Raw genomic sequence first — 17,398 nt, forward strand, 5'->3', positions numbered from 1 at the left:
AATGATTCTAATGAATCTCTCCTAAAACAGTCACTTTTGTCGTTCCTTAATGAATCGTGTGTTTGAACGAATCAGTTGAGTGAATGATTCTAATGAATCTCTCCTAAAACAGTCACTTGTGTCGTTCCTTAATGAATCGTGTGTTTAAACGAATCAGTTGAGTGAATGATTTGAAGAACTCCCTCTTAACAGTCACTTTCCATTCCTTAATGAATCGTGTGTTTGAAAGAATCAGTTGAGTGAATGATTCAAAGGACTCCCTCTTAAAAACAGTCACTTGTGTCGTTCTTTAATAAATCTGTATGTTTAAATGAATCAGTTGGGTGAATGACTCAAATACTCCCTCTTAAAAAGACACTTGTCATTCCTTAAAGAAATCGGTACATTTGAACGAATCAGTTGAGTGAATGATTCGAATGACTCTCTCTTAAAAACAGTCACTTGTCCTTCCTTAATGAATCGGTATGTTTGAACAAATAAGTTGAGTGAATGATTCAAAGGACTCCCTCTTAAAAACAGTCACTTGTGTCGTTCTTTAATAAATCTGTATGTTTAAATGAATCAGTTGAGTGAATGATTCGAATACTCCCTCTTAAAAATTCACTTGTCATTCTTTAAAGAAATCTGTACGTTTGAACGAATCAGTTGAGTGAATGATTCGAATGACTCTCTCTTAAAAACAGTCACTTGTCCTTCCTTAATGAATTGGTATGTTTGAACAAATAAGTTGAGTGAATGATTCAAAGGACTCCCTCTTAAAAACAGTCTCTTGTGTCATTCTTTAATAAATATGTATGTTTAAATGAATCAGTTGAGTGAATGATTCGAATACTCCCTCTTAAAAAGTCACTTGTGTCATTCTTTAAAGAAATCGGTACTTTTGAACGAATCAGTTGAGTGAATGATTCGAATGACTCGCTCTTAAAGACGGTCACTTGACGCACCTAATTTGTGTAACAATATAACTTGCTGAAAGATTCACTTAAAAATCCCCACCACTAATTCAGACTGTATTTACAGCCCATCTTATACTCATAGCATGTGACTTGAAATCAACAGTTTGGCCTTATTTGATTACGACATTGGCAATACTTTATGGAATAGTAGTAGTTCCTCATCAGCGTTATACCTTCGTCCTTTTCCAGACTTTAATCAAAATGAAAGATTTTGATAATTTAAAGAATTTAAAATCTTAGCTTTTAATCAAAGTTTGGAATGTTGTGATTAATCTTAGAACAGGTTTTGGTTAAGTTTTTTTTATTGAAGGGGGAAAATGACTTGCTTTTGGGCTCTCTCGTGCTTAAAAAAAAATAAATTAAAAAAAATAAATAAAGTGGCACAGAAAGTTTTGAATATATGAAGTTCCTTATTGGTTTGTTAAGCTCAGGGGGAATCGGCCCATTAAGCTGTAATTTTCAGAGAGCTGCTTTTAGAGGGTGATTTCCAGTTCAGATGGACGTTTTAGTGGCTGACAGATTTATTTGTGCTTTTAGTTTTTTGGCTTTTAGTGGACTTACTCATTTGAAAGTTGCTTTGAATAATGTAAATGCAGTCTTAAAAGCCTAAAATGTTTATTTACTGCATTATTTTTCGTGGAGTCATGAACTAAAGTAATTGTTCAGTTGAACTAATTTCAATTCTAGTTCATCTTGAACTAAACTCTTATATTATAAGAGGTATAGATATAAACTTTGTCTCTGATATTTCTCTTGAAAATAAGTAGACGTTAATGAGCCAAATTTTAAGACATTGTCAAGATCTGTTGTTAAACTCTTGTGGAGATGCATATGAGATTATGTGGTGTTTGATCATAATGTTTTTTTCAATGTCTGATTACTGATATCTGAAGTGCTGTATTTCTGAATTGCTGAAAATACAAACATTTCCAAAGAAAAATTAGAAAAGCATGAGATTTAATCAAAAGCTTCAATTGGCTTTCCGTTTAATCTGATTGGACAATTGAGATATTCAAGAGATCTCATTTGTGATATTTCTTTGTGATGGATGAATGTTGCGCTCAGGATCTTTTTTAGTGCTTGAAACTAATGCAGATGTTTTGATTCCAGCCCACATCACAAAATGGTATAGTCACAATTGACATTATTTGTGCAATTAGCTCACTATTGATAATTAAGCAGTCACATTAGCATAGAGGACTGACAGAAGGAGATTGTGTTGACTCACTCTGAGCTGATTTTTTTCATATTATGAATTTCATTTGGAAGGCAATTTCACAAAATGTCAAGCACCTCTTTTCTGTCGTTTCTGTTGAATAATTATAATCTTCATTATGGTAATATAAAACAAAAATCACAAACATGCTCTTCTATATCTGTTCTTGTGTACTTGGCTGTTTTACCTCTCCACGTTCACAATATAGCACAGCCTCAAGTGCCTTATTGCTTTTGTTAAATGCATTGTAATATAAGGGACAACCGCAAAATTAATAGTTGGTCTCAAGGGCTTTTCACTTGAAATGGTTAACCCTGGGTCATTCTTATCTTAGCCCAGGGTAAACGCAATCCTGGGTTATTTTGCTTTACGTTTCACATTGACCATAATTTACCCAGGCTTAGCAATTAATCCAGGGTATTCATAAACTGTTGTCTCACTGTACTTTCCTAAACCCTGGTTTAACATTCTTATTTGCAGTCAGTGTCACTGATTGGATGAATAAAGCACATGACCTGTTTACATAAAAGCTCTTGCATTGCGCATCCACGTATTACTTATACCGACTGTAACTGAATGGACTTATCGGACTATTAAAAGTAAGAATTAAATGGTTTCTTTCTTTTTTTACTTAATTTGTCCCCTCAAACCCTGGATGACTAGCTGTGTCCAAAATCACCCCCAATCCCTCATTCACTATTCCCTATAAAACTCCACTAATATAGATATAGTCCACTTGATGGAGTGAATGAAAACGAGTGAGGGAATTCTGACACTGAAAAAACAGAGAAACACACGTTTCTGCTCTGACAAGACCAGAAATCAGGAATGGTGAGAGAACATTGTGCTTGGTACGTTTTTCATCTTCAAACTAAAACTTGGGTCTCCTGCCGACAAAGTTTGAATCCTGTCTGTCTAGTGCACTTCCCATAATGTTCATGCATACTGTAGGCGTAGAGTAGGCTTCTTTTGTGGCTGTTCGAACACATTCGACCACATGAGAGTTTACACTATGAAAGTAAAGCGGTTCGACTACATCTGGAAGTGGTCAACCGTCACAGTGCATTATGGGTATACTCTAGCTGCAGTATGACCGATCGTGGTGTTACAATATAAGCCTGCATTTTGTTTGCAGATTTAGTTGCACAAACAGTGCAAGCGGGTCGTGACAGAACACAGACCGACTGAATGACACTTTAATTTAAGTAGAAAATCTCAAATGAAGAACTCCAGCTTACTTGTCTGTGTTTTCAGATCATCCGACCGCGCTTCTTCAGCAGTGGTGAAAGCGCGCGCGCATTAGGGTGCATCAAATTTGAATAGTAAATTTTAATTTCAAAATATCAATTTGGCTGGCATTGCATTTTGTTCCAATTAACATAAAAATGACTTTTGCAAAGTTTTGAGGAATTCCATTGAGATTTAGGGGTGCCACCTAACACATGAACTTTGGCGAAATTTCGAAAAATGTGCAATTTTTAGTCTAATTGGCAAAAGGTTGACCTGGAAATGTTGAGTACAGTGAACTTTTATACAGTAACATATTCTATAGGGTTATCAAAGTAAAAGTTGTTTGTTTGAACCCTTTGGGCAACTTGGGTATTTTTCAGAATTCAACTTTCAAGATTCTCCATTCATTTGTCCTATAGACAAAATGAATGGAGGTCAATGGGACATGTTCATGTGGCCTTACCCTGTTAATTTACTGTAACAACTACAATGCTACTCTCAATACACATGAGACATCTACAGTGGGGAGAACAAGTATTTGATACAATGCAGATTTATCAGGTTTTCCCACTTACAAAGCATATAGAAATTTTGATCATAGGTACTCCTCAACTGTGAGTGACAGAATCTAAAACAGAAATCCAGAAAATCACATTGTATGATTTTTAACTAATTAATTTGCATTTTATTGCATGACATAAGTATTTGATACATCAAATAAATAAAGAACTGCTATAAAGCCAAAACAATCTCTGTTATCTTAAATTATACGCTTATCTCTGTAAAGCTGCTTTGAAACAATCTACATTGTTAAAAGCGCTATATAAATGAAGATGACTTGACATCAGAAAAGCAGAACTTAATTTTTGGTACAGAAACCTTTGTTTGCAATTACAGAGATCATACGTTTCCTGTAGTTTTTGACCAGGTTTGCACACACTGCAGCAGGGATTTTGGCCCACTCCTCCATACAGACCTTCTCCAGATCCTTCAGGTATCGGGGCTGTCGCTGGGCAATACCGACTTTCAGCTCCCTCCAAACATTTTGTATTGGGTTCAGGTCTGGAGACTGGCTAGGCCACTCCAGGACCTTGAGATGCTTCTTAAGGAGCCACTCCTTAGTTGCCCTGGCTGTGTGTTTCGGGTCGTTGTCATTCTGGAAGACCCAGCCACCACCCATCTTCAGTGCTCTTACTGAGGGAAGGAGGTTGTTGGTCAAGATCTTGTGATACATGGCCCCATCCATCCTCCCCTCAATACGGTGCAGTCGTCCTGTCCCCTTTGCAGAAAAGCATCCCCAAAGAATGATGTTTCCACCTCCATGCTTCACGGTTGGGATGGTGTTCTTGGGGTTGTACTCATCCTTCTTCTTCCTCCAAACACGGCGAGTGGAGTTTAGACCAAAAAGCTCTATTTCTGTCTCATCAGACCACATGACCTTCTCCCATTCCTCCTCTGGATCATCCAGATGGTCATTGGCAAACTTCAGACGGGCCTGGACATGCGCTGTCTTGAGCAGGGGGACCTTGCGTGCACTGCAGGATTTTAATCCATGACGGCGTAGTGTGTTACTAATGGTTTTCTTTGAGACTGTGGTCCCAGCTCTCTTCAGGTCATTGACCAGGTCCTGCTGTGTAGTTCTGGGCTGATCCCTCACCTTCCTCATGATCATTGATGCCCCACGAGGTGAGATCTTGCATGGTGCCCCAGACCAAGGGAGATTGACCGTCATCTTGAACTTATTCCATTTTCTAATAATTGCGCCAACAGTTGTTGCCTTCTCACCAAACTTCTTGCCTATTGTCCTGTAGCCCATCCCAGCCTTGTGCAGGTCTACAATTTTATCCCTGATGTCCTTACACAGCTCTCTGGTCTTGGCCATTGTGGAGAGGTTGGAGTGTGTTTGATTGAGTGTGTGGACCTTTTATACAGGTTCTGAATTTTTGTTTTAGATTCCGTCTCTCACAGTTGAAGTGTGCCTATGATAAAAATTACAGACCTCTACATGCTTTGTAAGTGGGAAAACCTGCAAAATCGCCAGTGTAACAAATACTTGTTCTCCCCACTGTAAACTCTGAATATGATATTGTCCACTCTAGAATACTGTTGATGTTAAGCTTAATAGCTTAGCTAACATAGATAGCTAACTGTGGTTAGCAAACTGTTGCTAGCTAACGTTAGCTAGGTGTAATGAGCACCAAATACCTATAAATATGACTTAGATGACTTATGATAAATAAGTATACAAAGACACAATTACAGATATGATAGTAATTATGTAATAATACATATCAAACACAGAAAGATCACCTCAAACAGAAAGATCATCTCAGTTTTCTTGAGCTGTAGTATTGTTTACCTCAGATCTCCATTGTGACCATTGAGCACTGTTAAGCACTTTATCCAAAAAAAACAGATGTGCGGTGGCACCCCTAAATCATCATGTACTGGAAAAATATTTTGCATGTGTTGTTTCTACATATATTGGAACATTTTTAGCACCCAGCCATATCAAAATTCAAGAATTGTGTTTTTTGATGCACCCTAGCGCGCATGGTTGCCAGATACTATTGAAAAGACCGGGTAGAAAACGTGCTCTTTTAACAGAAAAGCTCTGACTGGGGTTTAAATTATTGAAATCTGACAACCGTAAGCACGAACGCTCGTAAAAACAGTCTGTAATGTGTTGTCTCCTCCTTTATTCAACAAAAATAAGTGGTTTTGGTCAAGTTTTATTTTTTTAAACACATTTCAGTCTAGTCTTTTTTGTCAACGATATTGCATGTGTTGATATAGTCACAGTTATCCTTTAATGACCTGGGTGTCGTAAGGTCATCAGTACATTTTTCGTAATAGTTTTTGTAAACGAAATTAACACTGGTGACAATAAAATATTTAATTTTTATTTTTTTGTACAAAATTTGAGACCCCCTTCAAATTTTGCTTTTGAGGCTTTCAGGGGGTCTCATGGGTTAATGAGTCGACTCCCGACTCCCGACTCCACAATCCCACCCCCAACCCCACCCCCCCGGACACAGCCACTGTTTATACAATGCATGCCGTAAAGGCCGCAGCCTCTACCGCCAGAGCGCCTCTTGAGGCCAGGGGAGTGAGGTTTACACACACAGCTATTACTGGCCTACGTTATATTAACCCCGCTTTCTAGATTACAAGTGTGAAATGTCCCTTTCCTCACGGTTTAACATCCTTTACTACAATGTTTAATAAACAGAGGCAGTTGCTGATTGTATCTTCTATGCTTGTCGTGCCGGATTTCCTTTTCCCCTCTAGTTAGCTCAAGGCTTCCATTTATCATAAAATGCCGTAAGACATCTCGTTAGGCGATTATGGCTTCGTAACGCATGCGATTTGTGACCTGTAGCTAATGGCTGATGAAAAGACCAGAGCCGATCGGACTCGGACTGGCACACTCACTGCATTCGCCCACTCTCTGCCCTTTCACCCACTCAGCACACTTATTTATCCACTTCTCCGCTCTGCTTTTCATGTGCTGGTCTCTCTCTGTATCACATGGTCGGTTACTCAGACTGATTTCATCTCCTCTCTCCTCTCATGTTCTCACAAGGTCTTCTAATTCGCCTGTTTTATTTGATTCTGCCATTTTGCACAAAACTGTTAACCAAGTACTTCACTGGAATCCTTTATACTTTTTGTAATACTTCTCTCCCATATGGGTGATGGCGTGTCTGTTAAAGCACAAGGATATTAAACAATCACTAAACATATTAACTCTACTCTATAAAGCCTACAGTGTCATATTTGATACGAAACATCTAAGGCCCCTAAACTATTAGTTTAGTCAAAACGTTGCTTAAAACCTGTTGCACACAATCTACTACATTGCCTTCTGTCTTCTGATTGTCTTTTTTTTTTTAGCAAGTCAAAGGCCTTTAAGTGTAACTATACAAACGTTCACCTTCAGCTTGTGGATCACATGTTTTTTTGATGTGAAATCTGCACTGATGTACCATAAGAATAACTTTTATATTCTCACTGTTAGTAATATTTCAAGATGAACACTTACTAGACTGAAACAACTCAGGTTTACATGATTATCCATACATCATTTTTTACAAGAATCATGTTAAAATATGAGTATCAAATATGAGCCAAGGGCTTTTGAGGAAGGTTTATTTGTTCATCTATCAATCATCATTGCATTGCATTGCATTATACTTTTTAAAACTACAGCTTTGATCATAAAACTAAGCATTTATATCATGTTACTAAGACTTATATAGTGACGACTGATATTCATACGCATTTTATCTAAGTATCTGCTGTGCTGTTATAAAGATCTCACTGATCTACATTACAAGCATCAGAATTTCTACTTATTGGCCATAAAAATATCAGCATCGGCACCAAATTGCATATCTTTGCTCAGTTTGAGTGTCCAGTGAGGTTTTTTACAGTGGAAAAAGGTTCATTAGATTATTAAAATGTTCTTTACATTAATAAAAAATGGTTCTTTTAAAAAGTGATGCCTGAAAGGTTCTTTGGGGAACCAAAAAATGGTTCTTCCATGGCATTGCAGAGAAAATCTCCTTTATTTTTAAGAGAGAGTGTATGAACTAAATAATAGACACATTGTTTCTGTTCTTTCTGATAGACATGGACACAGAGAAACTAAAGTGCTATTTTAACAATTAATGACCCTGCAGGAGTACCACGCTCAGCTGGAGGAAATGCGAGTGTCTATTCGTCAGCTGGAAGAGAACCTGTCCGCCGCTCGCCGTCGCAGTGACCTGTACGAATCTGAGCTGAAAGAGTCTCGTCAGACCAGCGAGGAGCTCAAGAGGAAGGCTGTGGAATACCAGCAGAAGATTCAGAAGGTTCGTTCAACTTCAAAACAAGAACTGTCCAGCTGATGCACGCTAGACGAGGTTTGATCAGTCTATATTTTTCTGTTTTTTTAGGCTAAAGAACAAGGCAAAGCTGAGATGGAGGAGCTTCTGACCAAATTACAGAAGGTACATCCAGTCCCACATCACCAATAACAACTCATTATTTCCATTTACCTTTTGCAGACAGACTGTTGAGAAGGCCAACATATTTAGTGCTAGTGTAACCAACAATATAGCATGAACTAGAATGAACCAGTCTGGCCCAGAAATCAATTCATCAAATTGCTAATGCAGCCGTTTTTGTATTTAAGCTTCTTTATTTGTAAATGTCTCAGACCAATGCAGAGCAACAAGTGAAGACCGAAGAACTCCAGGAGAAGCTTGCCAAGGTACCGTGCACATTTATTTCCAATTCAGCCCTGCTTGAAGATCTGAAACATTTGTTATGTTTGTTTTAAATTAATATTTGGTAATATTTACTGCATTGACACTATAGCATGAGAACAAAATTTGAACTTGATAATGACACTGACTTTGCAACTTCAACACTGTTATTGAACTGAACTGAATCAACACTGACCTGACTTGAGCTGAATAAAGACACCATTATCTTCTCTGGATCTAGCTATCTTATAACTGAATTGAACTCGTTTCATAATAGATGAACTTTGCAACATTGACACAGTTAAGTAAATTGAGCAGAATAATGACACTTACTTTCTGAAGAGCTCCTTTACAGCTGAAATTGAATTTATTGCATAGTTGATGAATTTTTCATGTGAAGCTGCTTTGAAACAGTCTGTATTGTATAAAGCACTATAGAAATTTGACTTGACTTGCCATGGATAGATGATCTATGATATCTATGATCGATATTTATAGCGTAACAGTGTCATTTACAGTAAATCTGTTAGCCGCAGTTACCAGAAATTCACCTTAAAAACACAGTGACAATGTTTCCGATATTACAGAATGGCATATTGGTGGCTGTTTATTTTACAACTTTAACTGTATATTTAATTAAGTGATATAATGTTAAAATACCAAGCTATTTGAACTACCAAAATCTACTTATTACCGTAAAATGTGATAACCACCATAATAATACAGGTGGTAAAACAGCAAGCCACATGATGAATTATACTGTCGTATATAGACATCAGAAATCACACACAAAACACCATCAGAGCAGCTTCAATAAACAATACATGCAATAAACATGAACTACATGCCAGAAAATGTAACATGAAACACCATAATGAAGTAAAAAGAAAAGAAAACACCATAGTGATAAAAAGAAACAAAGCTGCCCTTCTACTGTTTTTCATTTGAAATGATATGGTTTGTTCTTCCAAAAACAATACAATTGACAGTGTTTTACAGTAAAATTACATGCAAGGCCAAACTTAAACATTAAACACTCTCGTATATGGTAAGATCATTTACAGTGAACCATTTTTTCCTGTTTTCTGATTAATATTCAGTTAACCAAAATGTTTTTACTGTGGAATTTTTTGTCTTTTTCTGTACACATTTTTGACCTAGCAGCTTCCCTTTTCTTCCAGGCCGTGAAGGCGAGCACAGAAGCCACGGATCTCCTACAGAACGTTCGTCATGCTAAAGAGCGTCTGGAGCGAGACCTGGAACGTCTGCAGACTAAAGAGGACTCCACCGACAGCCTGCGCAGACGCCTGCGAGAGACTGAGGTCACAGCAACTCCAGCGATCTGACTCAATTAAACAGGCTTTATTTACAAATATCATGATGATTATGATTAGATTAGATTCAACTTTATTATTATTACACAGAGAATAAGTAGGAAACAATTCCTGTAGCTCAAACACTAGTATGTTATGGGTTTGATTCACAGTGAAGACATTGAAAATTGCACAGTACCCCCAAATATGGATCTAATATGGATCGAATACATAATACATTCTTGTACTGATAACAAATGGCAAACAAGTGGGATCTATAAACCATGAACCAACTCCATGAAATCAGTCCCAAAGTTTGGAGAAGTTTCTATCATTGTTTTAAATCGATGGGACCAGATTATTTATACCAGTTGCTGAATAGGCCGTTCCAGAATGACACACAAGTCTTTAATACTAGGAGAAGATCCACCAACATGTTCGTCTTGTCAAAATCCTTTATCCCTGCTGCATATTTTATTAGATGGTGCTGTTTATAATGCCGTGAGAAACCTTTTATACACTTAACACTTTTTAACAAAGTTAAATTAAATATAGTTTTAAGGCACGTTCACACTAAGAGTGATAACTATAAGATAACTACTATATTAGCACCTTTAATCTGTGTATCAGTAGAAACCCGGTAGTATTTCCGAATGACGTGCTTCCCTCCCTCATGTCCCCCTGAGACGAGAGATTTCTGTATTGTGTGTCTGGAAAAAAAACTCAGATGACTCAAAAATCGTCATTTATCGTCATCAGAGGCTTTTCTGTCCAGAGGCGAGAGACTCCAGCCAGTAGGAGGAGCTCGTCCCGCATGTCTTCAACCCGCCCATAGGGGGATCTCATGATAAAACACCGTCTTTTCAGTTTCGAGTCGACTAGTAGCCTAGTTGTATCATTTCTCCCGACACTGCCCTCTGGAACCGGTAGGCGTGGCTTGGGAGTGTCCTCGTAGGGCAGCGTAGCAAGTGCATTCTGGGAGTTGTTGTCTTTCATCCGCATGAGCCAAAAATACATTTTCTGGCTTTTCTCAGTCTAGAAGGCACCAACTTCTAAAATAATTTCACATTTCTACTACATAAATGACCCAATTTTAAATACACATTCATCTTTCCAGCGGTGAAATATCCCTTTAAGCATGCTTTTGTCGCCTGCCTCTTTAAATGCTCTGATATAAAAATCTGATATAGTTCTTCCATACATTTTTCTCATCATGACAATACTCACAGAAGCTGGCATGGCGTTAAAAACAAACAAACATATATTCTCAAGGAATGCATGGACTGAAAATTTTTTTTAGACCTTGAATGCAATGTTTGTCACTTTGGATAAAAGTATTTGCCAAATGCAAAAATGGAAATATAAACAACTCAATTCATCCATTACGATCCACTGTTGCTGATGTTTAGCCTCAAACTTATGAATATTCTGATGTAAATTTCCATTTTAACAATGGATCTAAATATTGTTAATATCTAAACTAAATATTGTTTCAGGACCAAATTCTGATCTACTGTAACTATTATATGTGAGCCTGGATCACGTCACCAGTCTCGAGTCGCACGGGTATATTTGTGGAAATAGCCAACAATACATTGTATGGGTCAAAATTATAGATTTTTCTTTTATGCCAAAAATCATTAGGATATTAAGTAAAGATCATGTTCCATGAAGATATTTAGTGAATTTACTACTGTAAATATATAAAACATTTATTTTTGTGAATGAATGCAGCACAATCGCGAACATAAACAGACAACTTTAAAGGCGATTTTCTCAATGTTTAGATTTTTTTTGCACCCTCAGATTCCAGATGTTCAAATAGTTTTATATCTGCCAAATATTGTCAGATAAGCTTTCATATGATGTATATATCTCAATTTAAAAAAAATTACCCATGTGACTGGTTTTGTGGTCCAGGGCAGGGCTCGCAAAATCGCCTGCCCGACGTCCCGGGGCTATTGTGTTTTCCAGTCGGGCTACCAAAATGCATAACCGGCCTGCCCGACGGGCTATCTGAAATAGTGTTCGCTTCAGTCAGATTCAGCGCGTTCTTCATCTTCAATCCGAAGCGGCGCCGAGCACGTCAGAAACAGAGAGGACAGGGTGTGTGTGTGTTCATCTGAGTCTCATTGGTCTGTGGTGCTCGTCAATGTCAGAATGACCAATCAAATCAAAGTAGGCGGGCTTTACGTTCACAAGAGAAGCTGCTGAGCGCGAATTTGAGCAGAGCGACTCGACGCTTCAGTTTACGGTCAAGTGCGAGATAAGATGTAAGTAGCTAAACTAAACATTTCATATTTGACAGCTTTTTTAGGTCATAAATGTGAAACAAATGACAAAAATAATCATGCAAATGAATATACTTTTGTCGAATTTCGCCATTTGGAACTGAAAATAGGCCTATGTAATGTGACTAATAATTAGTTTACTGTCATTGTGAGGGGACATTAGCATTAACAAAGCCGTTTTCATCATAGGTACAATATTAATAATGAATGTGTACATGTTGAGAATTAATATACAATTTGTAGCCTTCAGTAAATTAAAAAAGTTCAGCTTTAGGTAGGGAGAAGAGATGGCAAGATGAGGAGACTGAGAGAAAAAGAAAGAGTGATGGATAAGAAGTGAGAGCAGGTATCATCTACTGCCTGCTGACATGGTTTTAAAGCTATTTCTTATCCTTTTTTGGCCTTCAAACATCTTGAAATGGACATATCCGAGAAATAAAAAATTTAAACCCCCTAATAACCTTAAATGTAGAACCTCTTTGATTATAAAGCCCTGTCTACGGCCCTGTATTAGGAATAAGATCAATAATGAATGTGTACATATTGTGAATGAATTCAATAAACTTAGTTAGGCTACCTAGCTTTCCTAGTAGCTTTCAGTAAATTAATGCATCTGAGAAAATGATTCATAAATCAACAGTTGACCCTTTGTTTACTCTTTTCACTGACAGACAAAAATGAAAAGCCTCTATCGGTCAAAGCTCAGCTTTAGGAGGGGAAGAGACAGAGCAAGAGAAAAACAAAGAGAATAGGAGTGTGATGCTGATGAGGAGAGAAAAATAATCAGCTGCCCACTTACATGGTTTTAAAGCTATTGTTATCCAATTTTTTTGGCCTTCAAAACATCTTAAAATGCACATATGTAGATCAGAGAAATCAAAATTTTCTCAGGGGTGCCCCCGAACCCCCCTAACTAGCATATCTCACATTCGGGACCTCAGTGATGAAAAAACCCTGCCATCTGCATGTTAATGAAACAAGTTAATAGTGAGCATTAAACCCTAAACTAAAGAGTTACTTATTATTTAATTTTTTTATCATACCCTCACTGGGGGCTGAGCCACAGACTGATTCATGTTCCATACTGGTCACACAAATTTCAGTTCAGTTAGAATCAGATGCATATTTGTTGATATTTGTGTTTTGAAAGTTTTTGATTCATTGTGTTGACTCCTAACCAATATTCTACATTAAAAATGTAGTCTTTTTATATGGGCTAGTAAAATTCATTTCGGGCTACCAAAATCTGGAGAGTGCCTGCCCGAAGGGCTACCAGCGATTTTGAAATTTTGCGAGCCCTGCAGGGTTACAAATATGATTTTGTTGGTGCATCTGTATGCATGTAATGTAATGTAATATAATGTATTTATGCTGATTCAGTGACATAAGTAATATTTTTGACTTGAGTAAAATCAATTAATTTCGTTGTTTTCACACAAAGCACATTTTTTCAGCGCAAGCTGCCTGAATAACATGGCAATGCATCATCAGTGTGAGATATTTATTGTTTTTTGGATGGAACAGGATGGTAGGAAAACCCTGGAGAACCAGGTGAAGAGACTGGAGATGGTGGAACGGAGAGAAACAAAACTGAAAGAAGACATTCAGACCAAGTCACAGCAGATCCAACAGATGGCCGATAAAATCATGGTAAGACTGAGACTCCAGCGAGCGCTGAACTCCTGCTGGTTTACACATACTGTATCTGAAACACACACACAAACAAACAGGTAAACACTGGAGCGATGAGGACGCCACATGTCGATGAGATGGAGGTGTCACATGCTTGCAGTAAAGCTACTTAATTAAGACGCGTAACACTTATTAGTCACGCGCGATACACCTCCTCAAACACTCGCGGTTGCATTAAACACAGACTTCCTGCTTTTATTCGTTTTTCTTCAACCTGCTTAGCCTGGCAGTTACACTGCTTCTTTTCCTCAGCTCCCAGCATGCTCTCTGGCCCTGTCACGGCTCCAAAAGTGACAGATTGCAGGAGTGGATCATCTCAGTCTTTGGCCATGATCATGTGTGTCACAATGACGATGTGTTTTAAACCTGATGATTTACATTGTGCATTATTGATTTATATGATTTAGTCATGATTAACAAGTGCTTACAAACGAAATGGAAACCAGTTTTAAATCATTTTCATTTATTGAAATAAATCTGAAATAAAATAAAAAATATTAGAGGAAAAACTTAAACTTAGAAATCTGAAATGGTGTCTATGACTGAAATAATTTTTTTAAAGTTTAATTTAAAATACTACAAAATACCAAACATGATACTCGACAAAATACATTTACAAACTTTAAAAAAAAAATTAAATTGTGTAAACTAAAGGTTCAATGAACTGTTAAAGAACAAAAAAAGAGGAAGATTTTTCGGACTATTATTTCATATCAGGCTTAACATGTTATGTTTGGATAAAGACATCTGCTACTTACTTTGTAATAAAAATTAATAAAGATTAATAAAAACATAAATATTGGATGAAAAACATCATCTTAAAAAACAACTTTTGAAAATGTGAAATGTTGCCTAACTGAAAGTTTAATTACTAAAATTACTAAAATGGAAATAAAAATAAATTACAGCTAAATAGAAATATTTAAAAATATATATAATAAAATGACAAACACATAACAAAATTACTAAAATGGGAAATATTTTTTATTACTTTAAATAATGTAATAAAAATGACAAAAGCACATAACATAATTACTAAAATAAACAAAAAATTAAATGTAAAATGAAAATATAAAAATGAAAGCTAATTCATAATATTAATAAATACTATTATAGTAATACTAAAATAACACTGCTGATGACCCGTTAATGAAATATGTTAACAATTTAAAAATGACCTATTGTTTTTCCTTTGCATCAGTGAAATTACTTGGAGTCTTTTGCTTTTTTTTATTAAGAAATAAAAAAAACCCTAGTAATCTGTACTCAGATTTACCTTTCTGCAATCAAAAGTTAGAAATCTTTTAAATATTTCCCATCCAATTCTGCTTAATCCTGCTGTCTACATTAATTTCATGTCTCATTTATAGAATTGTATTTCTCCTTGAAATTTTAGGAGAAACATCTGAGACAAGGCAATGCTCACAGTAAATGAAACATAACTGAGACTCGTGAGCAATAAACTGTTCCTCCACAGGAGCTGGAAGAGAACTTGCGTGACACGCAGGCGACAGCACAGCGAATGGAAGCACACCTGGAACAGAAGGAAAAGCTTTACGAAGACAAGATCAAGGTCGGGCCAAATGCACACACACGCACGCACACACTCTCCTGCTCCTGACAAATATCAGTGATGTTTCACAGAGTCAACAGAGCGGTTTACCTCCATCGTGGCGTTTGCACAGCACTAATATACTCCAGCTTTAATGCTCGTTATTAAATTTATAGCGACTGAATAAAATATCCTGACTTGTGTTTGTCTTTGGATTCAGATTAAGCTTTTAAAGGCCTCATTTTGAAGGTAGTCTCTGTTCATTTGTCAGGTGTACAGTAATAACCCAGTGCTTGTGTGTTTTGTAGGTGTTGGAGACTCAAATGAAGGCTGATTTGGCTGAGAAGGAATTGCTGGAGTCCAAGCAGAGCGCTTTTGAGGAGGAGGCTCGCGAGCGGGGAAAAGTGATCAGTGACCAGACAGCGGTACCACATGTTATTTCGCTTTTCCTGAGAGCCTAGTGTATTTTAGTTGGGGAATGACAAAGTGTGACCTAACACAGTAACACTGATCCTTGTGCAAGACAATCATTCTAAGTGAGCGCTTTCCTTCTAGTAAATCAGTCAATTTACATAAAAGCTTCCGCAAAATAACAAATAAGCATGTACTTTACTGAAAAGACCAGCATGGTTTACTGTAATACTACTCTTGTATTGTCACAATACCAACATTTCTGTAGTCGGTACCAATACCAGTAAAATGTCATGATTCACTACAACAGCAAAAACTATTGGAACTATCTTTTTTATTTTTATTTATTTTTATTTATATATATATATATATAATTTGAAAATAAGTAAATAAGTATTTTTTTTTTCTAGAGCAAACTTCACAAAGTGCTTTACATCCAAATCTAAAAAAGAAAACAAAATAAGAGTTACAGACATTAAAAACAAACAATAAAAAAAGAAGTAATACGAAAGACAAAAGCAAGTTTAAAATTTTTTATAAAATTATATTAAATAAATGAAATGAGTTAATAACTAATTATTAGTAGGTGCGTCAGGCAGAAATTCTCAGCCTGTTTCTAATCATACAGTAAATAATAAATTGAAACCTTTGCATGTAGCGATCAAATATCTTTCTGTTAAACTTTCTGTTAATTAAAGGTCAAGTGAAAAGTTGGTAATGAAATGAAAAACCCAGAACTGAAATGACTTATTAAACTAATTGGTTCTCTGCACCAGTGTTATTTTAGTATCATTGAGATACTATTATAGTTTTTATAGTTTGAATTAGTTTTTATTTTTTCAATTTTAGTTTAAGTTTTTTGTTGTTTTATGTTTTTGTCATTTTTATTAGATTTATTTAAATATATAGTTTGTATTAATTTTGATTTCAGTTTTAGTTATTTTAGTACATCAAGTTAAACTAAACGGTTTTCTTTGGAATCTAGCTAAAATACTTTTTAAAATTTTATTAAATTTATTTTATTCCAAGTAACAGATTTTTATGGTTTTAGTTTTAGTTAACTATAATAACCTGCTTGGAACTACTAATATTCTAGAAAGGCTGGTATCATTTACATTTTTATTTACCAGTAATTTTGACAAGACTATACTGTACTTGCATGCACATCCTGATTTTACAGAGTTTGACGCGTTCCTGGTTGATCCTGGAGCAACATTACTGTCTGAAAATTTAATCCTAACCATATCCCTAAACCTAACCCTACTCATAAGTTATCCCTAAAATCAGAGGGTGAATAACACTGATGCAAAAGCACCTAACCCCGGTTGTAAGCCTTAATTTGACATAAACTGTAAACTTGCACCTCAAATCTGATTGGTTGATTGGAATGTTAATCCAGGAACACATCAGGTTCTGCATACGTGTAGAGTACAGTACACATGTTAACCAACGTTCTACTCTGAATGATGTGGTGTAATTTACTCA

The 17,398-nt window shown here is 36.4% G+C and overlaps 1 protein-coding gene across 1 annotated transcript in view; it reads left to right on the plus strand.

Moving 5' to 3' along the window:
- citb (citron rho-interacting serine/threonine kinase b) overlaps positions 1–17,398 on the plus strand; it is a gene marked incomplete at both ends in the record, with an annotated part of 53,939 nt that overhangs the window by 4,602 nt on the left and 31,939 nt on the right. The window contains 7 exons of the mRNA XM_081348091.1: positions 8,088–8,258; positions 8,343–8,396; positions 8,606–8,659; positions 9,836–9,976; positions 13,783–13,908; positions 15,428–15,523; positions 15,811–15,927. Coding sequence (XP_081204217.1) covers positions 8,088–8,258; positions 8,343–8,396; positions 8,606–8,659; positions 9,836–9,976; positions 13,783–13,908; positions 15,428–15,523; positions 15,811–15,927 — 759 coding nt within the window. The remainder of the gene's footprint in view (positions 1–8,087; positions 8,259–8,342; positions 8,397–8,605; positions 8,660–9,835; positions 9,977–13,782; positions 13,909–15,427; positions 15,524–15,810; positions 15,928–17,398) is intronic.

Source organism: Scardinius erythrophthalmus (assembly GCF_964197995.2).
Source record: "Scardinius erythrophthalmus genome assembly, chromosome: 20".
NCBI classification, from domain to species: Eukaryota; Metazoa; Chordata; class Actinopteri; order Cypriniformes; family Leuciscidae; genus Scardinius; species Scardinius erythrophthalmus.